General features: G+C 47.6%; 1 protein-coding gene across 2 annotated transcripts; it reads left to right on the plus strand.

The window, feature by feature from the left end:
• The first annotated feature begins 537 nt into the window (after positions 1-537).
• AHCY (adenosylhomocysteinase) lies at positions 538-27,636 on the plus strand. Of its 2 annotated transcripts, XM_086622647.1 has the most exons (10): positions 538-581; positions 2,349-2,539; positions 5,381-5,456; positions 7,278-7,430; positions 11,205-11,317; positions 14,156-14,363; positions 15,802-15,889; positions 16,807-16,924; positions 22,994-23,188; positions 26,681-27,636. In XM_086622647.1, exons 1-10 carry the CDS (start codon positions 554-556, stop codon positions 26,810-26,812), a joined length of 1,302 nt encoding a protein of 433 aa, XP_086478773.1. In that variant the 5' UTR covers positions 538-553; the 3' UTR covers positions 26,813-27,636. The 2 variants fall into 2 exon arrangements, with proteins under 2 accessions (XP_086478773.1, XP_086478774.1); XM_086622648.1 differs by lacking the exons at positions 538-581; positions 2,349-2,539 and adding an exon at positions 4,862-4,891.
• The last annotated feature ends 299 nt before the right edge of the window (positions 27,637-27,935 follow it).

Below are 27,935 nucleotides of genomic sequence, written 5' to 3' on the forward strand. Positions count from 1 at the left end.
TCAAACCTTGCAAAATAATTCAGCGAGAATTCATGAGTAAATATGAGGGAATCTTCACTTTGACATATTTCGCAGGTAAAAGAAGAGGTGGGGAACACCGCGGCTGCAAAGTTCACCCCGAGTCACGGCTGAGGCTTATGAAAAACTTATTTCGGGTGCTGGAACAGGAGCAGACGCGTGCGCGGCCCCCGGCCGAGGCTGAAGCGGGGCTCTGCCCCCTGCCTGTGCAGCACGCTTTGGCCGGGGGGCGGCGGCGGGAGCGGCGGGAGCGGCGGGGGGGGGAGCGGCGGGAGCGGCGGGGGGGGGGGGGCCGGCGGGAGCGGCGGGGGGGGCGGCGGCGGGAGCACCGGTGGCGGTGGGAGAAGCGGAACGCGGAGCGCGAAGCGCCGCCCGCCGCGCACCGACGCCGCCCGCGGCCGCCGGGCCCCAGCGCGCACGTGCCGGCGCGGCCCCGCCCCACGCAGGCGGCACCGCCTCTACTTAAGGCGCGCTCGGGGCCGCCGCTCCCCTCTCCTCCGCCCCCGCCCGCCGCCGCGGCCCGCGCCCCGCCAGCATGTCGGACAGGCTGCCGTACAAAGTGGGTGAGTGCGGGCCGCGGGCCCGGCCCGCCTCCGCGGTGCGGTGTGGGGCCGAGCCGCGGCCGTGCCGGGGAGCCTCGGCGACCCCGGTGGCTCCATCGCGGCTGCATGCGGCGGCGGGGGGAAGATGGCAGCTGCCCGTTAGCCGCGCCGCCGCGGGGAGCGCGGGCAGCGGGAATCCGTGCCCGAAACCCCGCTCTGCGCTGCGGGGCAGGGCTGCGTTGGCACCCGGGCCGCGGGAATGCCCGCGGAGAGGGAAGCAGGGCCCTCCCGGGGGGGCAGCTGCCCGAAGCTGCCGTCGCTTTCCGCAGCGCCGCACGAGCGGGGTTTCCGCCGGCGCGGGCGAGCGCGGCCGCCCCGTCCCCGGACCGTGTCCTGCCCTGGGCGCCCACCGGGGGCCCCCCGCCGCGGACGGGCTTTCCCTCCGAACGTGGAAGTGCCTTTGAACCTGGGACCTGGCTCACGCGCTTCCCTAAAGGTTTTGGCGCGTGTTTTTGTAGACCCGAAACTTCACAAAAACCTTTGTTTTTGTAAAGAGTTGTGTGTTCTTTGAAGGCTGAGTCCGAAGAGAAGCGCGTTAGTCTGTAAGGCGCGTATTATAAATAATTTGCCTTGGAGGCTATGAACTTAAAATACTACAGGGTGTACTTTTGAGCAGGCCTGGTACAGCTGCTGAGCCCTTGAGAGGGGCAAGAGTCCAGACCCCTTCGTATAGTCGTTTCCACGGTCCTTCCATTGCCTGGGCTTTTTCCGGCTGGCGAAAAGGCTGTGCACCAGGTGGCTAAAGCGCAGGCAATGGCTTTACTGGCCCCTGTGCTTCCTTCTGGAGCAAAATGCAATTAGCTTGTATTACACACAGTGGTCTGACTCGGATCCTGGTGTTCCTGAGTGCTTTACATGCTCAGTGATCACTGGGTCGGTGAAGGTATCTGACCATGTTGTTAAGGGAAATTATAAGCTTCTGAAATCTCTGGAAGAGCTAACTGAATGGGGACTCTTGGTGTTGGCCAGTGCTGCAAAGTGGTGCACCTGGGCATTAGCAGTTTGACCCTTGTGTTTCTCAGGCTGGAGTCAGACATCCATGGTCAATGCAGTATTTTCTACCCTGAGCTAGCCTGCCAAAACTCTTTTATTCAATTTTTGCAGAACTTTTCTACTATAGATCCTTTTTACAAAGGCAGCAGTAGACTTGTAATTAAGGTTGTGATGGTGCCTTGACAGTAATCTTTGTGGATCCAAGGGGGTGCGAGCCTGCAGCTTAGCTCTTTAGAGGGGGAGCTGGGCTGGGCTCAGCTCCTGGTGCCCTTGGCAGGGAGCGTGCTGTGTGTGTTCTCGTGGGGAAGCTATTGCCATACAGGCAGCACCCCCCTTATGCAAATCTTAATGCTGTGGAAGCAAATCTCTGTAGGACGTGTCGGACCCTTGGGTGGTATCTGTGAGGAGGAGGAGTGCTTGAGGCTGGGGCTTACTGAATTAGCTGGCCTCCGGATGTCTGCACGCTCGATCACAGCTGATTGATATGCTCACACAGGAGCACACTCTTTTCAGAGGAGCTGTTAGGTTTGGTCTAAACTTGTTTGAAAGCCTGTGCACTGTAGTAAAAAAGCAGGGAATAACTGGAATAGGGCCTGTTTTTCCCCCATCTCTGTCTCCCAGCTGTTGCTGGGTGTTCAGTTCAGCTGTTGCAGCTGATGCCTACCCACAAGTGTGGGACTGTATACCGAGGTCTCAGCTATTTACATTCTGACACCTGTCCTGCTTCCCTTGCAGCTGACATCAGCCTTGCAGACTGGGGTCGCAAGGCCATTGAGATTGCGGAGAATGAGATGCCAGGGCTGATGAAGATGCGGGAGATGTACGCTGCGTCAAAGCCGCTGAAAGGTGCACGCATTGCTGGGTGCCTTCACATGACCGTGCAGACAGCTGTTCTCATCGAGACCCTTATAGAGCTGGGAGCTGAGGTAAAGTGTCTCTGAGTTTCTCCTTCAGTGTGCTTTTAAGTAGTGCTCTGCCTGGGGCACTGCACTTCTGCTTATGCAGCTACCTTAGGGGATCCTGGCAAATGTCCGTACTTTTTGGAAGAGACTGTGCTGCAATCTCCAGGTGGATGGATTATGTCTTCTCTCCTTAAGCAAAAAGCTTGTCACCTGCATGCGCCTCCGGGATGTGGTGTGTTCCCTCTGGACAAGTTGCATCTTCATGAGTGCCTGTTTTGGGCTGGATTGCAGGCTTCAGCAGCTCCATCAGCTGTATGTACAGCACCCCGAGCAGCGGCGCTGAAGGCTGTTCCCACACAATTGTGTCGTGCTCGGGCATGCAGGGCTGGTAATGCTGAAGCTCTAGTGACTGCCTCCAGCACAGATTAGCCTGTATTAAGAACTGCACTGTGCCCTGGTAAAGTCAGCAAAAACTAATGAAGCTTTCTGAGAGCTCACGCTAGCCCTTGAGCTGTGCAGGAAAACAACAGGGAGATGTGTGGCTCAGTGGTTGAGGGCTGAGGGCTCCACTGACTTGGAATTTGTTGTGTGACCATGGATTAGTTGCCCTCGTCCATATTAAAGACTGAGATACTTAGAAGCCACTTGCTGCGTTGTGTCCTGTGCCTGGCTTGCCGAATGAAGTCCGAACATGGCAGCTGAGTGTTCCCTGTACAGGCCACGAGGAGAGCCTGGCGTCTGAGCACAGCCCACAGAGCTTGTGTGCTGAGCAGGGAGCTGGCTGGAACTTGGTGATGGATTATGTTAAGTATGTACATGATCTGAAATTCCTTCTTCCTGAAGTTTAGCTGCCTGAACTCAGGCTGCCCAGAGGTGCCTGGTGTGGGATCTCTCCCTGGGAATGGTTGAGTTGAGCAGTGTCACGCTGATCAAAAGGCACCAGGAGAACGGGAAGCTTTCTTTCGGTAGCAGCTAAGGCATTTCCCCAAAATGGAGGGTGCAGGTCCAGACAGCATGCCAGGTCAGCCTGGGCAGGTTACGTGCTGTTGTGCAGGTGTTCTTCAGCCTGTTCAAAGCTGTTCCACGGTTGCAAATGGTGCGGTGCTTTGATGTGGAGGTACGGTCCTGGCTTTGTTCCTGCTACTCTGTGTATGAAACTGTTGTCCCTCCACAGGATTTAAAAGAAAGCAGTAGCCACTGAAATCTGGGAAGCTTAATGCTGCTCCTGTTTGCTGTATCCCAGTATGTCTGGCCCAGGCAGCAGTTGTGTGCTTATTTAAACATTGCCAAGCTGCTTTGGTCTGAGCACAACCCTGAATCAGTGTTGCATGAGATTCATCCAAGTCATTCAAGGAGATACCTGCAGAAACTTGATCCCTCTAAGTGTAAGTTACAGCTGTACCTTTAAGATGTGTGCTGCCACATTAGCTCCTTCCTGGTCCTGATACCTTGCATGTTAGTTCAGACTTTAACTTGAGTTTGGATTTAGCCCTGATTCATCTGTTCTGCCAGAACTTTGGTGCCAGGGAGGGAGGAGTGGAACTCCGATGAAACCATACCCTGTGTAATGAAGATATAGTTCACTGCAGCATGGTAATCTTGGTATCCTTTTTTTGGCCTGGTTAACAAAGGTAGAATAAATACTCTGTGCCTCAGAGTATAAGTTTAAAATTGTAAGAAATATGCATCCTCTTCATAGCCAGTGATGTAAATATTAGGCTCTGAGCCCATCGGGTGTGCCAGTTATTCTGGGGTCTATGCTGTTGTCACAAACTGGTGTTACAGATCTGAGGATGCACAGTTGAAGTGGCCTATGTCTTGCATCAAGTGCTCAAGGTATTCTGTGTGCTCTGGATGTTATGATACCTCCTGATGTCATCTGTGTTGATGTGGAGGGAGCTTAGAAGAACCCAGGTGAGGAGATGCAGTGCTTGAGGTCACAAATTCAGTTTTCCTGTCCTCCTTCCAGGTGTGTTTTCACTGACAAGTGTTGGCTGTGTGGACTTGGATGAGGTGCTTCCTACTGCAGCCCTTACTCTAAAGTGTCAGTTCTTGATGAAGTGGGATGAGTATCTGAAAACAGGCTGAAGGATTGATTGTGCCTTATTGCCCTCTGCTCAAAGTCTTACAAATAAGCACGCAGATACCTGCCAGTCAGCCCTGCGGGGAGCGGGGCGAGAACTCGTGTGTGGTTCTGGGACACGGTGGTTTCTGTGCCCGCTGGGGAGCTGCAGTAGATATGGAGATACTTTTCAGTGCAACTCAGCAACATGCTGTTGCTTTTCTAGGTGCCTGAGCCTAGTTATGAAATCTGTGTGGAAAACGCTTAGCTCAGCTGGAAAAGCTTCCATGACTGCAGCACAAAGTGGGAGTTGGGTGAGCATAATTGTGGAGAATGCCTGTTGATGGAGTGTAATGATGTTTCAGCTGCATTTCTGACTCTTCTGAGTGCCAGCAGGTGTGTTGCTGCATGTCCATTCCCCTCAGTGGACACTTGCTATGTGGCTGTTCTGAAAATCTGAACTTTATTGACCAAAACTTTCTAAACCCACCCTACTGTGCACTTCCTGAAGATCTATAGCTGAATGTTCGCTCTGGCTGCCTGGCAGAAGCTCTTGTGAGTAAGAAGGCGGCTGAATGTGGCACAGCTAAAGCTCCATTACATTCTCTCCTAAAGTGATGTTATTTTTCCTGGCCTAGACAAATACTTAGATTTCACCTTAGCTTGGCAGAGCTACTGAGAAAGGCAGGGGTCTGCACTAATATGCCATTCTGCTCTTACTCCTTTTTAATTCCTGTGTCTAGAAAAGAGTGCCTGATATCTCAGAACTTTGTTCAGCAAACAAAACTTGGGTTGTTTTCCAGGTACAATGGTCAAGCTGCAACATTTTCTCCACTCAGGACCACGCTGCAGCTGCTATTGCAAAAGCTGGTGTCCCTGGTAAGCTTTCGATGTTCTCGATGCGTTGGGGTGTACTCGCTGTTCTGGCTAAATCAAACTGTGTACAAATCAAGCAGTTCTGAACAAGCTTCGGGATAGAAACAGCGTCAAAAGCCGTGGCTGTTACAAAACAGGACGTTTGATTCAAGGTCGCATGCGACCACGCACAGCACCCTTGACAATGTTAGGCTGTGAAAGAGCCTGGCTGTGTGTTACCAGCTTTAAGCCTGGGCATTAAGGTGATTGAATGGGCTGCATCATTAAATGGATTGGGGTGTGTGGGTGGAGGTGACTTGGTGGTTTCCAGCAAGCTTGGTGCTAAACAGGGGTTGGGGAAGGGATGTTAACTGCAGTGGGCCCTGTTACAGTGACAGGGTCAGTGCTCCAGATATTTTAAGGCTAGAGCTAGGCCAACTGTGTGTCTTCCTGATATCCTTGAAGTGGTTTATCAGGATGCTGCTGTTCTGTTACTGTCACCTTCCAGTGAAGAGCAATTCCTTGCGGATTAGTATGAAAACATTAAACTGTTTGCTGTGTTACTCAGCTTAAGGACTTAGAGTCCTCACAGCTCTGAGCTGGGAACTGCATGGCCTGAGGCAGGATGTTGGCAGAGGCTAAATCCAGTTTCTGGCAGCCTGCTTCTTTGCTTTGGGAGGTGTCTTTCATGCCAATCAGCTGTTGCCACAAGCCTTTCCCCAGCTGTGGTCCATTCTAGAAAGTGGTCCCTTCATCAGCTCCTTTGGCATTACCAGCTGCAGGCATTGCCTCCTCTGCCTGCATGTGGTGACAAAGGATGAGGCAGGACTCTAGATCTGGTGTTAGGATATTGCCTTCCTTACTGCTCTCAACACCCAAAACTCAACTGAAGAGCGGTTTACAGGGGGAGTGTTTGTCCAAGTTTTTGACCTCTGCCCTTGGTCTCCTCATTTTGGGGAACTTGCTCTTTTTGTTAATATTGCACTTCACGTACTGAATTTACACGACCTTGGAGGGATGCTGATCCTTTGGATACACTATGGGACACTGATTCCTGTTTCTTCATAAGGGGCAATTGCACAATTGCCTCTTGGTGGCTCGTTAGTTTTCTCTGTAAACAGCGAAAACATGATGATTTAGCCAAATGTTGGGGTATGTAAATCATGTGCCTAATGTATGTTTTAATGGCTGAGTACCACTGAGGCTCAAGTATAGGCTGAAGCCTGTACAAATGCCTGGAAAGGCAAAAGTACTGCTAGATACAACATGCCAGTGGTTGCGGCATGTTACTGGTGGTAGATGTAGTGATGTAGAGGTGTGCCCTATGAGAGCAAACAAGGCCCCATGGATTTGAGTGCTGTGCTAGAGACTAGAATTTAAACTCCAAATTGTTGAAGGTTTTGTAGTCTGCTACAAAAGTCTAGTCCCTCTCTTTTGCTGTGCTAGAAAATGCTGTAGTTGTATTTTGTCTGTATCAATATATCCAGTGGCTATTTCTAATTCCTGGTAATGGAGGATGTTTTAGGAGAGCAAGTGGGGTGTTGTGGATGTGAGTCTGCTTTGGTTTGCTTTACCTTCTCCCTCTAACATAGAAGAAGAATGAGAGTAGTGAAGTTGCAAAATTTTGACTAAGTTTATAGCCTGGAACAGAAGGCAAAGCGATTTCACGTCTGCTCATTCTGAGATCTTTTTTTCCAATGCAAATGTATTTTCTGGCCTGCAGGCACAGATAATCATCTGTCTGTCGGCTCTGCTACTGAGAGCTGCTGATGAAATCTTCCTTTGGCTGCTTTATTACATGCTGAGTATGAAACTGGCTAATTGTATGTGTTTGTTCCCATGTAGTGTTTGCCTGGAAAGGGGAGACCGACGAGGAATATTTGTGGTGCATTGAGCAGACCCTCTACTTCAAGGATGGGCAGCCCCTCAACATGATTTTGGATGATGGTGGAGATCTTACCAACCTAGTTCACACCAAATACCCGCAGCTCTTGAAAGGTGACTTGTGTTTCGTTTTGTTGGGCACGGTTTGCTTGGGAGGCTGTTCAGGCAGTCGTTTCTGTGGGAATTCCCTGCTTGTGGAAAAGGAGTGGGGGAGGAGGGACGTGCGTGTGCAAACAGGCTATGAATGAGTCTATAAAAACTGCTTACTGTCCAAGACCAGAATCTCTTACCTGCAGGAGCTGTTCCCATCTCTGCTCTGTAGGATATAAGCTACAGTGACCTGTCCTGGCCATCCTTCACAGTGCCCACTGCCTGAGTATGACCAGGAGTACTGCTGACTTGCTAAAAGCTTCCTGGACATGGGCTGCGCTTTGGGATTCCTTAATGTCTGCTGGCAATAAATATTTTTAACATTAATGCTTTTTCTTCCTCATCCTCTTAGTGCACCTCTGGATGAAGTCATGACAACCTGTAGCCTTTCTTGGAAAGGGAACAGTTTTCTATCTCACCTAAACTGCAAGGCATTAACTCATCTGGTTTATGTCAGTGAAGATGCTGAGTCAGGGTTGGGACTCCTGGTTTGTTGCCTTATTGCCTTCAGTGTAAGTTAGCAAAACTGAAAACAGATCAGTATGGTGTTGCTAACCCGTGTTTATGTAAAAAGATTTATCTGAAGGGAATTTGGCGTGACCTGCAGTAACAGGCTGATCTGTGCCGGGCAAGTAAAACAGATTCTCCTTAGCTCTGCCAGTGTCTATCGATAATCCGTGCTGCTGCAAGCCACAGATGCCCGATGTTGCCAAAGGGCATGGTTGATCAGGGATGTGAAGACAACTGGGTGGTGATATGGGGTGGAAACTGACCTGATGCATTGAGGGGTGCTGATGTTCATTCTTGGTCCGTAGAGGTGAGGTTGCTGTAGAATCCTGCTGGATCAGCTCTCCTCTGACCTTTGCAGTGCTTTAGGAGGAAGCTATGGGGAAAAAATCTGAAGGTGGCAGACTATGGATAGGGCTGTGTGAGCGGAGGAGTCTGGGGCTGCTCCTCATCCATGTGCTCATGCAGGTAGGGGCAGAAGGAAGAGGAAAATCCCTCTGATAGGTCTCACTTTCTCCTTCATCCTCAACCTGGTATCAATAGTAATCCAATAGTCAACATCTTTGTGTTATTTAAACTGTAATGAGAGGTTTCCATTGGTGTCTGCTCAGCCACACTGGGGTCCCTTCTCTTCTGTTAAGTCTCTTGCTTCCTAGATTGCCTCTGTCTGTTCATGACCTCTTATTTTCCTTCCATTTGATGCCAAGGAATACCTCACTTGATCATGCCTCCCTGTCTTCCTGGCATTGTCCAAAAATTGCATTTGCTGTGTCCATACTCTTTGTTTTGCAGGGTTGTTTCCCTGCCATGCACATGCAACACCTTGGTTGGTGTCCCTGCTCCTGGGTGTCCTGTGCTGAGCTCCTTTCACGCTTCCAGCCCTCCTGCTGCCTGCTTTTTTCTCCCCTCCAGCCCTTTGCTCCCTCTTGACTTGTGTTGCTGGTGTGGAAAGGACCGATACAGTATGGTGCAGTAGGGCAGTGGCTGTTGAACTGTCTCCTGTTTGGCATCTGTTGTCTGCCATTGATAAAAAGCATCCCTACTGCCTGGGATTGCTTCCTAAATTCATAGGAATGGCTTTTCCACTGGGTTTTTTTAAAGAGTCTAGGCAGGATGCCATGCCTGTCAAGGTTTCCCTTGCCAAACTGTGTGCGCTATCTGCACTGACCATGATTGAAAAGCCTTTTTGCACCAGGTTCAGTAAACTAATTAAGACTGATTTCTGTGGAGGGTGACAGAACTTCATCTATTTTACCTTCCAGTCCATTGCTCCTTGGAAACAGCAAAAGTTCCGGAATGGGACTGACTGAGGAGAGTCTTGATCTCATTTAACTGAGTTCCGCGCTCAGCCCTTTGCTGCAAACACTGCTTAAATGAAGCAGTGTAGCATCCTTCTTTTTGGTATCTTGAAGATAATAGAGGCTAATATATCCTAAGGGCTTGTGGTGCTATTTGAGCTCTTTAGGGGAGAGGTAGGACAAGAGTTAACACCAGCAGAGCATGCACAGTGTGTGGAAGGACTGGATTGTGAGTGCTGGAGACGTTTTGGCATGCAGCATCTGAAAGTGCCATTTGCCATTTAAAGGCTGGACAGGTTTTCTGGGCTAATTTCATAGGGAACTGTCTGTCATCCATGATCATAAAATGGTTGGCGTTGGAAGGGACCTCAAAGATCATCTAGTTCCAGCTCCCCTGCCATGGGCAGGGAAACCTTCCACTACACCAGCTTGCCCAAAGCCCCATCCAACCTGGCCTTGAACACCTCCAGGGATGGAGCAGCCACAACTTCTCTGGGCAGCCTGGTCCAGTGATCCATTGATGCAGACTTGCTCATTGATCAGGTAAGATACAGGGGAGGAAAGCAGGTCTGAGTGTTCAGCAAGGCTTTTCCAGTTTAATTCAACCCTTTCCTTGCCGTAGGCCCTTCACTGTTCTCCAGTCACTTAAGTCACTCGGAAATTGAGCGGAATAGGCAGCACTGCTTTTAGCAAAGTGGCAAAGTATTTAGACCAGCTATAAATGTCACCTGGGGGCAGCAGGCAGATGGTCTTCAGGGGAGGGAAGCTGCTGGCGCACGTGATGCGAGATGCACTTAGTGCAGTTTTCAGGACAATCTGTTGAGCTTAGAGATGTCAGCCTGGAGAGCCTTTGAAGGATGGCGAGTGTCTCCTGGTTGCCAGATAGACCAGAAGAGAGGGCAGGTTTGAACTGGGGGTTTCTGCCGTGACCTCCCACAGATATCCTTCGTAAGGGGATGATTGTGCCTGATCTAGGCGGTTCCCTGGAAAACCGATACTTTTGGGAGGCTTACTAGATAAATGCTGTGTTTCACTGAGCACCAGGTGATGTTCTTCAAACTGTCCTGTCCCTTCCAAGCAAGCCCTCGATATGCTAAAGCCTGAACTCGTTCTCTCTGCAGGTAACCATGTGGGCAGTGTAGTTACTGGAAGCTCTGTGTGGGGTCTGATGGGACACCTCCGTGGGGACTAATCAGCCTGGTGAAGCTCTGTTCCCTTCCAGCGTTGTTGGTCTTGTTTCCTTCATGTGACACAGTGCTGGTGCTTCTGCCTGGTGGTCTGGGAAGCGCAAGGGAGGTCTCGTGGCGCTCTCTTGGACTCCATGGGGACATACGTCCAAATTTAGGGTTGAAAACGACATTGAATTGCGCTTGGAGACGCAGGGCGGCCGTGTCCGTGTTCTTGGCTCCTGGAACTCCTCTCGGCTCACGTCGCTTGGCAGCTGGGGGGTGTTGAAGCAGCCGGGGCGGGTTCGAACCGCCACCCGCCTCCACGGGCTGCGAACCCACCGCAGCAGCGGGGCTGAGGGGCGGCGGGCGCGTCCCCGGGCGCGTCCTCGGGCGGGCGCGGCGCCAGGGGGCGCTGTTGCGCCGCGGAGCGGGGGGGGGCCGCCGCGGGTCCCCCCCCGTCGGGGCGCGGGAAGAGTTTTTTGACCATTTTGTGAGAAAATAGGGTGAGGGTCTTTCCCTGGTCTAGAGCTGGACCTTTCCATTTTTCCAAAGAATATTTTGTCCTGCTCCTCATTGCCTTGTGCAGGAAAAAACTGGTTAGAAGCTTCAGACTGCTGTTGGAGGGTCCGGGTGAGGGTTCTCAGCTCTTCCCTTCTTCCTGCAAAGAGTTTCTTTAACTCTGGAGGGTGCTCCCAGCACCTGGATGTGTTGGTTCGCAGCAGCGTTAGCTCCAAGTAAGGTGACTCCTTTTACTCTCCTCGCAGGAATTAGGGGTATTTCAGAAGAGACAACCACTGGAGTTCACAGCCTGTACAAGATGAAGGCCAATGGGACCCTGAAGGTGCCGGCTATCAACGTTAACGACTCTGTCACCAAGGTAATGCAACTAGAGCCCTTCTGTTATGTTCTGCTGTCTGACCGCGTTGGTGTTGGGATGCTGTCATTCCCATGGATGGAAGTTTTCCTTCTCTTACTGAGCTATTCTTGACCTGGTACTGAACAGAGTTTCACCGTATCCTTGAAGCGAGCCCATGATGTCTCTAATGGGACATGTCATTGTAAATACCTTGTTTTCAGAACATCAAGGGCTTTTTTGTACCTGCTTCTGCATTTTAATAATGTGAAAATACCTTTAGAAATCATAGCTCCTGGGGTACAGTCAGTTTGGGCAGCAAGGGGCATGTCCTCACTCGGAGCAGCTTAAAGCCCAGGGGTAGGTGGCAGGTTCCAGCTGGAAAAGAGAGCGGGACCTACGTGAGCTTGTGGCTGGTGAAGGTCAGTTGACCTGACAAAGTGTCTCCGCGAGCAGCGGTTGCAAAGGATAGGAGGTATTTATTCCTTGCTTAGCTACATTGCTGCTTCCTGAGGCAAATCCTGGTGAATTGTGGGATGAGGGAGAAGGATGTTTAAAGGGTGCTGGTGCTTTTTGGATGCAGCTGAATTATAGTCGGAATTTCAGGTGTACCTAAGGGTTATGCATCTAGGTGTTTTTTAAATGGCATGCTGACATCATCCTATTGGGCATGGCAGTTCTCACTGGTTTTGGCCTGCGTTCTCTGCAGTTTGCTGTCTGAACAGTATCTCCTTTCTGCTCACAAAGATGATCTGGCGTTTTTATTTCATAGCTGGTGGGCTGCAATACAGTTGATTTTTGGAAGAAGCTTGTTTCTCTGCATCCTTTTCACCTGGATTCGTGCTTCCTGCATAATAACTATTAGTGCTGTTTATTAGATTTGGAAATTCAGATGTTTTTGAAAAAGCCTCTGGAGTGGATTTGGGTTGAACTCACTTTATTCTAGTGCCAAACAAGTGCTTGTTTTCAAATACTGTTTGGCATTTATGTAGTAAAAGATTTGTACTAACCACAGTTACAGATCTTCAGGAAGGCGTGCAATTGAGCTGACAAATTCTGCTCTCCCAGTTTGATATAGGAACCTGACACTACGTGAAGATTTGTATTTGGAGAGAGAAGGCAGGCAGCATCCAGTTCTGTTCTTCCGTCCTGCCACTCAGATGTGTTTCTGGGTAGGACTGCATCCAGCACTGCGCTCCTTGCTTGCATGGAAAGGCTTTGATAGCAATTGGGGGATTTGGTGATGAGGAATCAAATCTGCCTATGCTGTTTTCCTCCGTAAGAAGGCTTATACTGCAAGGAAAATCTGCTGGAGGATGAGAAAAGAGGATTACCAACTGGCACTAGCTTTGGAATTTGAAGGACTGGTAACACAAATTTTCTGAAATATTAATGGCAAATGTGCCTGTGATAAGACTTACAGGCACCAAGTCAGGGACTTCTGGATCTGAAGTACAACTTCTTACACGTTAGTCCTTGACCAGCTTCTGAGGCTGGGAGCGATATGCCACTGTACCTTGTAGCTCGCTCAGATAATGCATTGGAGTCACAGCTGCAACACTTTTATACCCAGACTTTGTATTTTTTTATTAGAAAAATTTTACAGTTTTAAGCTGTAGACTGAAAACCAAACTGTAATACTGTCTTACACATGCTAGATGGAACCAGCCATAGCTTCAGCTGGGACCTACCTTGCAAGATCAGTGCCCCTACTCGCATCTAGGTGTGCAGTCTTAGGACTGCTTGTCGCAGACAGCGCGACCTGTGTTAAGTGAAAGCAAGAATGATCAGTGACCTGAGGCTGTAGACAGCACAGGGCAGGCTCTGGGGCCAGAATTTTGCTGTGAATGGTGAGTTCTTTATACCCCTGCTTTGGGAGGCACAGCACAACTTTGGTAGCCAGATTTCTTAAATTCTTGACTTCTGCAACTCTTCAGATCATCAAATCTGTTTATACAGTCCATCCTCCTGCTTGAAACAAAGGGCTTAGGGAGAAAAAGAAGGAGCATTACAAAAGTCGTTACAGCAGTATGAGTTTCTGAGCTTAGGAAGATGTTCAGGTGAAGCACTATTTGACATCGGACATAGCAAGGGGGTCTTTTTTTGGAGGTCTGGCTGTTAAGCTCATGTGTTCATGTTACAGTAGGAGGATGTTGTGCCATGGGGCATCAGGAGATGAAATCCAGGGCTTGTTGGTTGCAGTGATGGGTACTGTGAATGGCTCTATGCTTGATTTTTCTAGATTTGAGCAGTGGTGAGGTCTGGCAGTGTTAGCGTAAGTGTTCCTGGCGGAAGACGCAATTTTGATCTTCCTGGGCTGCAGGAATCAAATTCTTATGATTGACGTGGGCAAGTTGCTGCTTCTGCAGGGTGTGTGTCTTGCAAAGATAAGAATATGTGCTCACCAATTGGCCAGATGTTCTGCTGATATGTTTTGCCTACCTGTGGCACTTGGTTCAGTTCATTGGCTGATAAACAGCAGTGGAGAGCTGGTGAACGTCTGGTTAAGGATCTTGAACCTACCTCTGTACGCAAGAATCGTTTGTGCTTTTTCTTGATAAATTCAGGTTACTTCTTACAAGCTTTTAACATGTCCGAGCCCCAGTCAGTAGACACAAGGTATTTATGAAGTACCTCTCACCAGGAGTGTGTTGAAGCCTGTATCTGCTGTAACTATATAGATTGAAACTGGATAAATAAATAAAACAGTCAAGCCAGGTTATCTTCCCATCCCTCACTGGTTAGAGTATTTAGCTGGCGGTCAGCCTCCTGGTTTGTAGTACTTGCATGTAAGTCCATTTTGTTTCTCTAAGGAATTTTTACTTGAGTGACTTTCACCTGTTTGTGCTCTTTCTTCCTCAGAGCAAGTTTGATAACCTGTATGGCTGCAGAGAGTCCCTCATCGATGGCATCAAACGTGCTACAGATGTCATGATTGCTGGGAAAGTAGCAGTCGTGGCAGGTTACGGTGATGTGGGCAAAGGCTGCGCCCAGGCCCTGCGGAGCTTTGGAGCCAGAGTCATCATCACTGAGATCGATCCCATCAACGCGCTGCAGGCAGCCATGGAAGGTGAGAACTGGAGGAGATGGCAGACATTAATGCTTCCGGCAGGAGTCTCTGCACGTCGGTGCAGAGCAATAAATAATAGTTGGCCAAAAAAGTTCCAGTGGGTTTCAGTTCTGTCCCTGTTGAGGTAGAGGTCACTCCAGTTTAACTGTAGGAATTCTTTCTTTACAGTTAGGGAGTGACTTTATAGGCCTTGAAGATGTGTTTGAGGTCAAAGATGTAGAGACTGTAGCAGGGTAAGGCCCCCATTTCATAGGGCTGTACGCCTGGTTTTGAATGGGTTCATTGGCTTCAGGTTACCAAATATCCTGGGCTGCATCCAAAGCAGCGTGGGCAGCAGGGCGAGGGAGGGGATTCTGCCCCTCTGCTCTGCTCTTCTGAGACCCCCCTGCAGTGCTGCATTCAGCTCTGGGGTCCCCTCCAACATCAGAAGGACATGGAGCTGTTGGAGAGAGTCCAGAGGAGGCCACAAAGTTGATCCAAGGGCTGGAGCGCCTCTGCTATGGAGACAGACTGAGAGAGTTGGGGCTGTTCAGCCTGAAGAAGAGAAGGCTCTGGGGAGACCTTCCAGCACCTTCCAGTACCTAAAGGGGCTACAAGAAAGCTGGAGAGGGGCTTTGGACAAGGGTGTGTAGTGACAGGACACGGGGCAATGGCTTTGAACTGAAAGGGGAAAGATTTCGATTAAATATAAGGAAGAAGTTTTTTAAACTGAGGGTGGTGAGGCACTGGGCCAGGTTTCACAAAGAAGTTGTGGCTGCCCCATCCCTGGAAGCGTTCAAGGCCAGATTGGATGGGGCTTTGAGCAACCTGGTGTAGTGGAAGGTGTCCCTGCCCATGGCAGGGGGGCTGGAACTAGGTGATCTTGAAGGTCCCTTCCAACCCAAAGCATTCTATGATCATAAGTTGTGCAACCCTAACCTGTAGTGTGGGTTAAGACTTCACTAGAATATCTCCACAGTAAAACACCCGTCCTTACCTTCAGTAGATGTTTTTGGAGAGCAAATGCCATGCTCTCTGCCTTTCCAGCTGTGCTTATGGCATGCTCTGGAAGCTGTACTGCTTCTCTTCTATGGATGCCTCCTGTAACTATGCTTCTTAGTACTGGTTTATCCCATTTCTAGTCATACCTGACTAGAACCTGCAGGTGTTGTGGGTTCACTTTCCTTTGTAAACTTGACACCTTGAATGCAGTCTGAGTGCTGTGCCAGATACACTGCCTGTGGACATAAGACATCCAATGTGTAGGTCTACAGATTGGAAGCAGGTTGGTATTTAGTAAGACAAGTATACCCACTACCTTGTGTCCTCCATAGGTCAGGTGTTGGCACAGACTTCTCTTACTCATTCTTTCTCTGTACTTTTTTTACTCGTACTATTGTAGCCCATTTCGTAGTAAGTGCTTGTGTTTGGGTAGAGGAGTAACTTTTTCTCTTTTCAGGTTATGAAGTTACAACCATGGAGGAGGCCTGCAAAGAAGGCAATATCTTTGTTACCACCACTGGCTGCACTGACATTGTTCAGGGCAGGTATGGTCTAGGCACTTGCTTTAGTGAAAGCATGACTGTACAACTAGGTTTTTTTAAAATACAATCATAACTTGTCAGCGGTGTGGTGAGGGTTAGCACACAGTCTCACTTCTGGACGTCAGAATTTAGCATCAGTTTAGTGAGAAACCAGTGCTTTGGTCTTTCAGTTCTCTTGGGTGCTGCCCCATTGCAATCGTTCCTGTACGTAATGATGGAGAAACAAAAGATCTAGAGAGAGAGATATTTTTGGAGAGTGAGAGCATCAGGGCTGAATTCTGTGTTAGGATAGATAAATGCGACCAGGAGGAGGGGTTAGGGAAGGGTTGAAAAGCAAAGGTTGAAAGTGATTCCATCTGAATATGCATACCAGGCTTGAAACTAGCCAGTTCTCAAACTACCCTGCAGTTCTTTTGTTATTGCTTTTTCACTCTCAATTTATGGCCCCTCCACTCTACGCAAACTCATTCCTCTCTTTGCCATTATGATTGCACATGTTATAGTGGAAGATTAGATTAAGTGGGAGGGGATAAGGTCATTAGTCTTGAGATGTAGAACTGCTGGAAACTGTAAAGTCATGAAGAAAATTATTTCTTCTATATAGGAAAGAGAATAACTGCAGGTATTTCAGTTTTGACCAATTAAAATAGTTCTACTTTCCGTACTTTGGGAAAATATTTTCTCTCCAATAACCTTTTATATCCTTGGGAAGTGTCCCTCCCTAGGAGCTTGAGATTTTTTCCAGTAGACTTCCCATGCCTGGAAGATAACCAGACCCACACATCTTGAGAGAGTCAAATGCAGTCAGCGAGCCAGGCACTCTCCACTTCTCCTTGAGCAGAGCTATGGACCAGAGCATCCTCTGGTGATGAAGATTTTTTTTGTGTGTGTATTAACTTTTGATATAACTTTTTTTGCAGGCACTTTGAGCAGATGAAGGATGATGCCATAGTGTGTAATATTGGCCATTTTGATGTGGAGGTTGATGCAAAGTGGCTGAATGAAAACGCAGTAGAGGCGGTGAACGTTAAACCTCAGGTGAGACAGCCCTCGCACAAGCTCTCCTGCTAGAAAGAAGCAATAGTGACTCAGTGTCTGTTTCCAGAAATAGGGAGTATTTCTGCTCAGGTACTTTGTGTTTCCAGCTTTTTTTGGAAGCCAGGGTTGGTCTGGGCTGATCAAAACAGAGATTTTGCACTGCTCTTCCCTGATGAACCTGGAACAAGCTGCATGTCATATTCTTGTGTTGGTATTAAAGCAACTGGTTCCAGCTGGTGCCCAAGTGTACAGCATAGTCGCTGGCAAGAGGCACCTGATATGGATGTGTCTTTCTCCATGTGTTCCTCCTTCTTTGACAAACAGGAGCCCACCCTTTAGTGGTGGTTGTGTAGACAATTCATTGCATCAAGTTCATTCCATACAGGAAGTCAGCTTGGATGATTGGGATATGGTGAGGAGGTATGGAAATGTGCTTTCTTTGATAGCCCCCAGCTGAAAACAATGCCATAACTCAGATTCAAAAAGCAAGTTAGATGATGAATATAGAACAGACCATTAGAGACCATATGAAACTTAAGAACAGAGCCCATAGATTGTGTGGTGGCTGATGTGACTTTCCTCTCTGGAAGCTGCTTGCTCATGTGCTGCTCTGCTCCAGGACAATCTTGGTCCTGGTGCAGGGTGCCAGGATCCTGGTGCAGGGTGCCAGGATTACAGTGAATCTTGAGGGAGTGTCTTCTGGGATTCTGTCAAGGTTTGAAAAAATTCACACCTCTTTGTTTTCAAAGCGGTTTTTTTTTTTTTAACTTGGAGATTGATGCCTCAGGAAAGCCTGTCTGGAGCTCTGCCAAACTCAGACTTCTCTTGCAGACTTAGTGGCTTCGTTTTAGAAACCTGTGTAGACCAGAAGTCTGTGTGTGGGCAGACAAGGCAAGATGCTTTATCCTGGCTCAGCTTGCACTCCCACCTTATTTTTACTTCAAGTTATGTCTGTAGCTATACAGGAAAATAGGGGTGTAAAAATTTTAACTTTTCAGCTTCATGTCCTAAAGCACATGGAAACTAAATTTAGTTTGCAACTAAATCAAAACTGTTTTGTAACACCAGCGTCAAGGGAGATCATCACAAAGCAAACCAGGCTTTGTCTCACTTGGCATGAGAGTTCTAGTTACCTTCTGAAGAGGGAGTGTGTGTGCTGATAGCAGGATTCTGGGACAGGTTTTCTACTTTTTAAAAAACACCACACCCAAGCATATGTCTTAGTAGATCTCAATCTGCCCTTCCAATTTTCATAACTCTCCTGTGGCTTATTGGCCACCCACATCAAACTCTAAGCAATTGTGAGTCTTTTCAGTATCCTGTTTGCTGCTGCAACACTCTACAGTGTTGCAGCACTGCAAGACATACAGTGCTCAGCTGGGTATGAAGTGTGCCCTCAAGTTCTCACTACGTTTGAGTCTGTTCTTGCCCATGACCTTAGCGTGGAGCTGACTTTGCTCAGCAGCTCTTCTCCTAGAGGAGCCTGCAGCTAGCTGCATGCCTTCTGGTAGCTTTGGTGTTAAAACTAAAATTGAGACTGCTCAAAAAGTAAACATTGTTGAAGGCTCAATTGGATGCTAATATGGTAACATGCAAACCACCTGCCTGTGGCCGTTCAGCATGGCTCCTAGAGTCCATGTGAAAATGGTGTCACTGTTGGCAGAGGTGGCAGTCCCTTTCTTCATGTGCTCTGTGTAGAAGGAGCCAGTCTGTCACAGATGTGTTAGATGCAATGAGATGGACTCTAGTCCAAGGTATGAAAATAGTAACAATTTTCTGGTTAAAAACTGACTATTACCTTTTCGAAAGGATAGAATTAGGGTCAAGGTCATCCATATGGCTTAATGCTGAAGACCTGCCTTCTACCCTGAATTTTTCTGGTCTGTTATACAAACTGTTGTTGGAAGCAGGATGTTCAGAGTGATGCAAAGGAGCAAAACCTGTGAAAATAGCTGCCCAGCATGCTGTGGGTGTCACAGGTGTGTTTGCTTAAAAGTCATTAGCTAAAGTTTGTGAAAGACGTCTCTGACAGCCCTGCGTGGACCACCTCTGTCTCAGCTTCATGTGCAGGTAGCTGAAGCTGAGAGGATTTCCAGGGGGAAATAGCGTTTTACCCTTGGGCTATTCTACTTTTCCTTGCCCATCTACTGGTTACCACTGGAGATGGGATGTACCTAGAGGCAAATCTGATCTTCCGTGGCTATTCCATGTGTTTGAAGCTTTTCTGAGGTGAGGATGGCCAATAGATGGCCAGTAAAAGCTGGTCCCTGGCTCAGGTTAGTACTTGGGTGTTGTTGACTTCTAGCAGTGAAGTTTGAAGCACTGTTACCTAATTTGAATCTTCAGTTGGACTCTTACTGGTGTATTTAGTGCTATATGTAATGATGCTGTGCTAGTGGTATACCCCTGGGCTCCATTTTGTCTCTGTTTAGATTATTTTGCCCATAAAGACTTCAGACCTGCATAATGAGGCAAGGAGGTACCTGCTGAGCAGGTGTTACATGAGCAAGTTCTGCTGTGTAAAAACTTCATTATTCTTCATTTTCATCTCCGTACCTGATTGCCATGGTGACTGGGCAATTGAGCAGGAGTGAACTAATACACATCCTAAAAGCTTACTCCCTTCAAAAAGGGGAGAGACAGGACTGGGAGGCAAAATGTGACTTAATAGCCCTAAATTCCATGCTTGAAGCAAACTAAAAGGTATTGAGTAGAAATCTGCTGCAATTGCTTCACTATTCCAGGGCGTGCATTAACTTTAGGTTTAGAAACAAGCTCCCAGGAGGTATCCTGCAGCTTCTGTCCCTCACCACCTGCACTGGAATTTGTCCGCATGTCTCGGGACCTTTCTCAGGGCACCAGTGATGAGTCTTTACAATAAATGATAGAATTTCTCTTACACGGAAATCTGGGAAGGAAATTATCAGATTGCCACTTCTGCCATTGCTGGCTTCTCCGTTTTGTTGCTCAGGTTGATCAAAGGGACACTTCTGTGATCATCTTGTCCCTGATATTTTGGGGACCTCAAGGGGAGGTTAGTCCTGTGTTAAAGGTGTGAGATCTTCCACTTGTCCTTATAATAACCTATGTCCTTTCACAGCAGTGTTCTGAGTGAGATATCATGTGTTTGATAATAAAGTACTAACTTTCTATGTAGTCAAATCTTACTAAGACCTGCCAGCTCTTTTCTATGTCCTGTAGCAAGGAGGGGAATATAGGAGAAGAGCAAAAATCTCTACCCTCCTATGAAGACATCTTTCTCTTGATCAGAAGATTAATACCAGAGCTGAGGGTTGCTGGACTTCAGCTAGAGGTGGAGAGTAATTGTGAGAGTGTCCAGCATGGTAGTTTTCAGTCCCATATGGTCTCCATTTACAAGTTTTAAGAAATAATTCATACTTGGGACAGGAAAATGTCTTATTGTGCCATTCCGACTCATCTGTTGCTTTCAAAGTACAGTTAAGGAGGAAGTAGGCTGATTACTGACAAGCTGGCGAGTTGTTTTGGATACTTCTTGTGCCCTGGTCTTGCTCAGCCGCGTTCTGGTGTTAGACCGATGTGTAGCACAAGCTCAGCTCTGGAGGGGAAGGAAAGGTCAGGTGGGATCAAGGAACTTTGGCTCTGAAAAGAAATTATTCATGTGTCATGGTGTGGAGAGAAGTGCAAAGCAGCCAGAAAGTCCAGAGCAAGGTAAACGCTGACAGGGAAAGGGAGGAGGCGTTTGTGCAAGTGTGGAGATGGACTTAACACTGGGATAACTGGAATTTTACTGCTGTGGCAACTTCTTGAGCTTATGAATCCACCTGTTATCTGCCCGTAGATGAGATGTGTTTCCATGGCACTGACTTAAGCCTCTGCCAGCGCCACTATTTTGTGTTTATTTCTGTGCAAAGACATTAATGTGCATTTTCCGCGTTGCTGTGTGCGCTGAATGAGTCGCGTCAGCGGATTGCCCAAGGGGGGTCCCTCCCTGCGCACGCCAGCAGCTCTCTGGGTGCAAGCTGTGTTACATGGGTACGATGCTTTGACACCTGAACCACTCCATTCAGACTTCAGAACTGAAATGCTACTTAACTACTACCTTGTAGTAGTTTAATCTGTAAATACAATGTTTAATATAAGTAATATATTGTTGTGATAGGACAAGGGGTAATGGTTTTAAAATAGAGGGAGGTAGATTCAGGTTGGATGTTAGGAAAAAATTTTTTACCATGAGAGTGGTAGAACACTGGAACAGGTTGCCCAGAGAGGTGGTGGATGCTCCATCCCTGGAGACGTTCAAGGCCACGTTGGATGAGGCCCTGAGCAACCTGATCTAGTTGGAGATATCCCTGTTCCTTGCAGGGGGGTTGGACTAGATGACCTTTGAAGGTCCCTTCCAGCCCTAACCATTCTATGATTCTAATATTGTATCTGTTCTCAGTTTTTTTAGTATTCTCCTTTCTGGCTGCTCTGTTCTTTGTTTCATTACTTCCTCCCATAGTCTTATGGTAGCCCATATGGTATTTTTTGGATGGACTGAGCCCTGTCACTAGTTGTCCACAATGGAGAATCAGCATCTGCAAGAAGTATTGCAACTGCTGAGTAGAGCGTTCTTACTAACCCTGCCTTGCTGTACTGCTCTTGGACAGGAGAAAGGAAGAATGATGTTTAGGGCTTCTGTTTGAGGTGGTTACTGTCTGCACATGTTGTGCTGAAAACATTCATGTTGTGTGAACTCAAGAAGCAGAAAATAGTGCTGCGCTTGAAGCATAGCTGGGGAAGGCGGGTGGAGGCACAGACCTGCTCTGAAGGCAGAGTATCTGTTCTAGTAGAACAGTTTCTGTTGGTTTACTTACTACGTCTCTGCTAAGGACTTGCACAAAGATGTTTTTTTCAGAAGATGGTGTTGTTACAATTAAAGCTTCATCCCACATGGCTTTTGAGTTACATGCCAAAGCTTTAAGACTAAAAGTGAAAGTGACATGTGTTTTGCTTCACCTTAAATAACTTTTGAGACTAAAAGCATAAATACAGCTGCGGGGAGGGACCCTTTTAGGTCTTTCACAGTTGCTGTGCTATGACAGCATAAGATAAGTGGCCGTGCCTGAAGCATTAACCTTTGTCAAAGTTGGTCGTTGATTGTCTTTGAAGTCTTTCCAAACCTTTGCTCTACTCCCCCGTGCTTGGTGTGACACGAGCAATAAATACCAGCAAATACTGAATATTCTTGTAACTCATAGGTCATATTGATGTTTCATTCTGGGCTCTAATATTGTTAACTCCTACGGGGTGAAGGCAGGGGAGAGAAGAGCTGGTGACTGGTGGCAAGGAGAAGCAGAGTTAACTTTAACACTGAGGGAGCCCAGTCTGGCCCAGACAGTTGAGGGACATATTAAGTGACGTTATCTTCTGAGTCGTGTGGGACTCTCTCTCAGAGCTGAAGATCTGTCTCCTTAGCCCATCTGAGACTTGATTCTATGTGCAGAGCCCTGTTGTCTCCAGCGTAGCTTGGAGATCAGTCTGAGTGGAGGACCATGTCTTTGGCCCCCTGAGAGCAGAGGAGGGTACCCCAGAAGCTAGGTCAGCTGTTTATTATACTGTAAAGCTTTGAACTTATGGAAGTGGGAAGAGTTGCAGGGGAGCAGTTTCAGCAGGCTGAAGACTCTGGCTCTTTCCCTGGTGTTAGATGCAAAGGCTCTGGACTGTTGCATGCGGAGATGTTCCCTCTTCTCTCCTGTCTCTCCACACCAGTTGTTACTACTAGGTGTATAGGAAGTGCGTTTTACTGCTAGCAGCATGCTCCCCACCACAGCCATCTGGGACAACGTGCATGTGGAAAAACCAGAAGAACTGGGTAACTGGTTAAGTATGAAGCAGATGCTGAGACTCATGTTGTGCGAAGCCCAGAATAGCTACAGGCTTCACAAAGGCTGGCTGGGAGTTGAGGGAGGGGCGTCTCAGTTGTAATCAGTCTGTGTTGCAAGCCCACGGCTGAACTGATGTGGGAAGAAAGCCCACCAAGCTTTGTGTGATTTGAAGTGCCCTCTGTACCCTGACATGGCACTGCTCTCGCGTTCTCCCACCCAGGTGGATCGCTATACGCTGAGGAACGGCCGTCATATCATCCTGCTCGCGGAGGGTCGGCTGGTCAACCTGGGCTGTGCCATGGGTCACCCGAGCTTTGTCATGAGCAACTCCTTCACCAACCAGGTGCTGGCACAGATCGAGCTGTGGACCCACAGTGACAAATACTCTGTCGGAGTCCATTTCCTGCCAAAGAAGGTGAGTTGGAACAGCAGAAAGATGCCAGCCTGGAAGGCAGCATCTTCAGATGTGATCGTGTAGATTTGTTCCGTTTGTGCTTGAGTTCGTTTTTCTACTGAATGTTGTTGTTGCAAGGACTGTCTGTCCCTCAGTGAATGCTTGACTTTGGTCATGCTGAGCCTGAAGTGGGCTGGTTTTTGTGGCTAACCTGTTGTGCAGAGCGGGGACTTGTCTGCCACATACAATAGGAGCAGCCAGTTGTTCTTTGGCTTGACCTGAGGTTGCTCCTGAAGGTGCTGGGAAGCCCTGTGCTGCCTCAGAGTAGTCTGGGAGCTTCTCCCAACCAACTTGTTCCTTCTGCTGAACGTCGGCGTTCACAGCAAGCTTTCACATGCCTATCCAGCAGCAAAGTCTAGTGGGGCAGAGTTAAAGCTGGAGTGAAACCAGGAATCACTTCTGCTGTGGTTGATGGAGTCTGGATCCCATTTGCACTTGAGCAGAGCTTATCACAATCTGGTCCTAATAGCTTCACAAAATATTAATCATAGATTCCCTCACATTAATTTCCCTTTAAACTTATCACTGCATTCTTTGTTCTTGGAAAATCTGGATTATGTCACAACTTGCAAATTCCTTTTATAAAACTAAGCTGGTCTTAATTTTCCTGAGAAAATTAAGCCTGAGAAAACAAGCCTGAGAATTTGAAAAAGTCATTGAAAAAGATGCTGGAGTTAAATCCCACTGCCTTTGGAATGCAACCAAGTGTCAGACTAAACGTGAAAAAGGTTTCATTTGGCAAGTAGAATGTGTATGTCTGGGCAAGCTATGAAGTGTTTGCTGAGGGCTTCAGCTTCCAGAACCATCCGTCGATGATCAAACGAAGCATACCAGAAGTATTACGTGGGAGTTGATCAGCAAGCTGACACATAATCATCTTCAAAGGAAAAGTTTTATTGACAGTCCTCTTGAAAGTGATAGTCCAGTGTTGCTAATAAAATATGACTTCATCCTCTTCCTGAGTAACAATTTTTACTCAGCATACTTGAACTGGGAGTGAGAAGCAATGCCCAGATCAGAGTTGCACGTTAGTGGAGCGCGGGGCAGGGATCTTTTCAGGTTCATGTACTGTGCTAAAATGCTCTTTTTACCCTCTGTGCTCCATAGAGAGTTTCAAAGAATGAAGCAGTCACCTTGTCAGAATCAACAAAAGATGGGCAGAAGAGCTTTCTCTGGCAATTTTCTGGCTAGTATCTTTCCTTGTTCTGTGTGGTAGCTTTGAGGTCCAAATGTAAAATTTAAGAATCACCAAGTACCTTACATTGCACTTTCTTTGACTGCAAGAGTATCGCTGTGACGATCAGCTATTGCAAACATGCACACGTTTCTGCAGTGTGTGTTCCCAGAAATACAGGCAAACTGTTGTGTCCATGTTCTTAGCACGAAATCTGTTCATCCTTATGCTCAACTAGCTGATTTTGAGCTTGGAATGTCAGCTTACCTTCATGTAAATTTGTGTGCCTTTTTATCTTAATCTTGAAGTCCCAAAGCTGAAGCAGGTGTGAAACAGCTTATCTGCTGCAGTTTGAGAACCTGATCAGGGAAATGTCCGGGACTGGGCTCATGTCAGTGGGTGTAATCTGTCTTAAACTTGCTACAAACGCACCTATCAGATCTTCACATGTCTGTCTGCTCAACCAGATACGCATTCAATTTTTAACCCTCCTTTTTTCTTTCTGACAGTTTCTACTAAGCTTAACTACTTGTTTCCCTTCTAAACACAGTCCTTCCTGCCAGCTTTTCTTTCTGGCATGATTTTCCTGACTTATGTAGTGTTCAGGAGCTTTCGTGGTTCGCTTCCACGTTCTTCAACCGCTTCATTTTGTGTCTTTAATTTTGTCGTGTACATCTTTGGCTGTGTTGGTTCTCAAGAAATGGTGGCAGTTCTACTATGAGCAGGTTGAGCTGTGATGAATTGTACTCTGTACAGGTGTAGCTTTTTACCTGGTTCATTACAGTGGGATTACTTCAGAGTAGTTGCTTGTAATCCCACTCCCTTTGAGTGGGAAATCTAGGACTAGTTATTGAGTCGTGTAGGACATGCTGGTTCTCATAAGCTAAAGATCTGGCTCTTCATTGTTTTGTTGATTTATTGCCCTTCAAATTTATTACAACCTTTTACATCTACATAACTAGCATGGGGAAAATATCACCAGTGTTTCCTGTGCTGCTGGAATTTACTCTTGCCTTATATCTGTTTCCGTAGCAATGATTACTTGTGTTTTGCAGGAATTACCAATGGGGGTCAAACTTGTCCTTCTGTTGTAACTCAGCAGCACCCAGTCCCTTAGTGCTGTCCTGTCTGTCTTTGAGTATCCTTTATGGCTGTACGTTCCCCTCTGACATAGCAGCTAGTTTGCCGTTTTACTGTTTGTTTTCTGACTCTTCTGTACCTGTCTCCTGTCCTGTAACTTTACACGTTTTTCAATCCCTTGAGTTTGCATGTCTGCCTGACACATCCAGGATAAAGAATATCAGCATTTTTAGAATCATAGAATCACAGAATGGTTTGGGTTGGAAGGGACCTCAAAGATCATCTAGTTCCAACCCCCCTGCCATGGGCAGGGACACCTTCCACTACACCAGGTTGCTCAAAGCCTCATTCAACCTGGCCTTGAACACTTTCAGGGATGGGGCAGCCACAACTTCTCTGGGCAACCTGTTCTAGTGCCTCATCACCCTCAGAGTGAAAAATTTTGTCCTTATCTCTAATCTAAATCTCCCCTCTTTCAGTTTAAAGCCATTGCCCCTTGTCCTGTCACTACACACCCTTATAAAAAGTCCCTCTCCAGCTTTCCTGTGGGTCCCCGTTAAGTACTGGAAGGCTGCTCTTTTTGAGCCTGTCCTATAGCCCACCTTGGCTTTACTCTTCATGAAGACAATGCCAATAGATACTAGTATTAATGAATTAGTGATTCTGGAATTAATTTCTTAATACAGGTACCCCTAAGATGGGATATCTGGAAAGGAGATGCATTTTTTTCCCAGAGTTAGAACTTACCTAAAATTGTAAGATGATAGTCTAGTATGTCCAGATGTCTTTGTAGTGGAAACATGACTGGGGCTTTACCATTCTACCAGACTGGATATTGTTATCGCTGAATAGTTTGATCTCTGTTCTTCACTTGGATGGATGTGAATGTGTAAATGAGATTGAGATGGGCCTGATTATATAAAACTGTCTGTCCCACTTAACTTGACTCCCTCAAAAGCACGGGGCTTTTCCATCTGAACGCAGCTCTGTGCTCAAAGCCCATGCCTCTGCGTGCAAGCAGGTGAGGTATGTTGGCAGGAGAAGAGCTGTCTGACTGTCCATCCGTGTCAGTCTGTTCAGTCTTCCTTGGGGCTGCTGTCGGTTTTTCTCATACCCATTTCTTACTATTGACCATGACTTTCCTGTACTAATAGGACTCCACTCTGCTAATATTCTTGTCTCAACGTTTTGTTTTCCAGCTGGATGAAGCTGTGGCTGCTGCTCATCTGGATAAACTGTGTGTGAAGCTGACCAAGCTGAGTGACAAGCAGGCCAAATACCTAGGCTTATCAAGAGATGGGCCATTCAAGCCAGACCACTACAGATACTGAGCAGGTGGCACTACCCAAAGACCAAAGTGCAGGGATACAACCTTCCAAAGCTCTTGTGTGTGCTGGGCTTCTGAGAACAAGCCCTTTGCCATAGTCCTCTCCGTGCTGCAGAACCCCTCCCCTTACCAAGCGAGCTTGAGAGCCTTGTTTGTTCAAGAGGGTTGCTCTGGCTCTTGGAATTAGAATTGGTTACTTAGGTAATGTCATGGTGAAAAGGACCCTATGCACCTTTTATTGGCTCCGAATGTCCCAATAAGGGGAGCAGGACAGAAGATTGCTAAATGAAAACGCATGGTCTTGTCAAATGTGTGGCTGACAGCCTCCTTGAACAGACTGACCAATAGATGGGGAACGGTTTCCACCAGGAGATGCTTCCTGCCATGCCCTTCTCAAACTAGATGAATCCTGTGAGGATTCTGGCAGTGTCAGGCTTCTCTCCGCGAAGGTGCCCTGGCTGAAGTGCACATTGTGAAACTGGAGGAAGCAGGGAGGAGTACAGGTTGCTTGGTCTTCCTATAAAATCAGCTGAATCTCTTACTTGGAGACTAGGGCTGGAGTGTTTTTCTGGGTTAATTTATTCCATTGGTTTTGGTCAGAACAAAGACCCTTCTAGGCTTCTTCCATAGCAATTGGAGGAGGGGCGAGGCAAGAGTGACTCTTTTTTTAGCAGCCTTCTGGTGTGTTGTGAATGGCTGAGAAGCCCCTGAGGGGATGGTTGGGTTTAGGGACCTTGTTCGATCCTCTGAACACACCAGCAGCACACTTCTACCCCCAACTTGATTTTGCTGAGTTGTCATGTCTGCGGTATCTTGTTTGTCACTGACTCAAAGTGCTTTTATTAAAGATCTGACTGTGGCCTGACTTGTTTTGTGTAGTGAGATGCTTTGGGGTTTGCCATGGATTTGTTTACTTTTGTGTGATCCTTAAGCTACTGAACATGTTTAATGTGTCCACATGGGGTTTCCCCAAGGCAAAAGGCAGTGCTGTGGCTGGCCTGCATCATACTTGAGCTGGGAAAAGCTGCTCCTCAGGTTATTTGAATATTTGAAGGGCTGAATATTACAGGAGAAACACTCTTACCCTCTGCCCACACAGATTTATCTCCATATATGTCATAGAAGTT

The sequence above is a fragment of the Tauraco erythrolophus genome, chromosome 18 (assembly GCF_009769465.1).
Source record: "Tauraco erythrolophus isolate bTauEry1 chromosome 18, bTauEry1.pri, whole genome shotgun sequence".
NCBI classification, from domain to species: Eukaryota; Metazoa; Chordata; class Aves; order Musophagiformes; family Musophagidae; genus Tauraco; species Tauraco erythrolophus.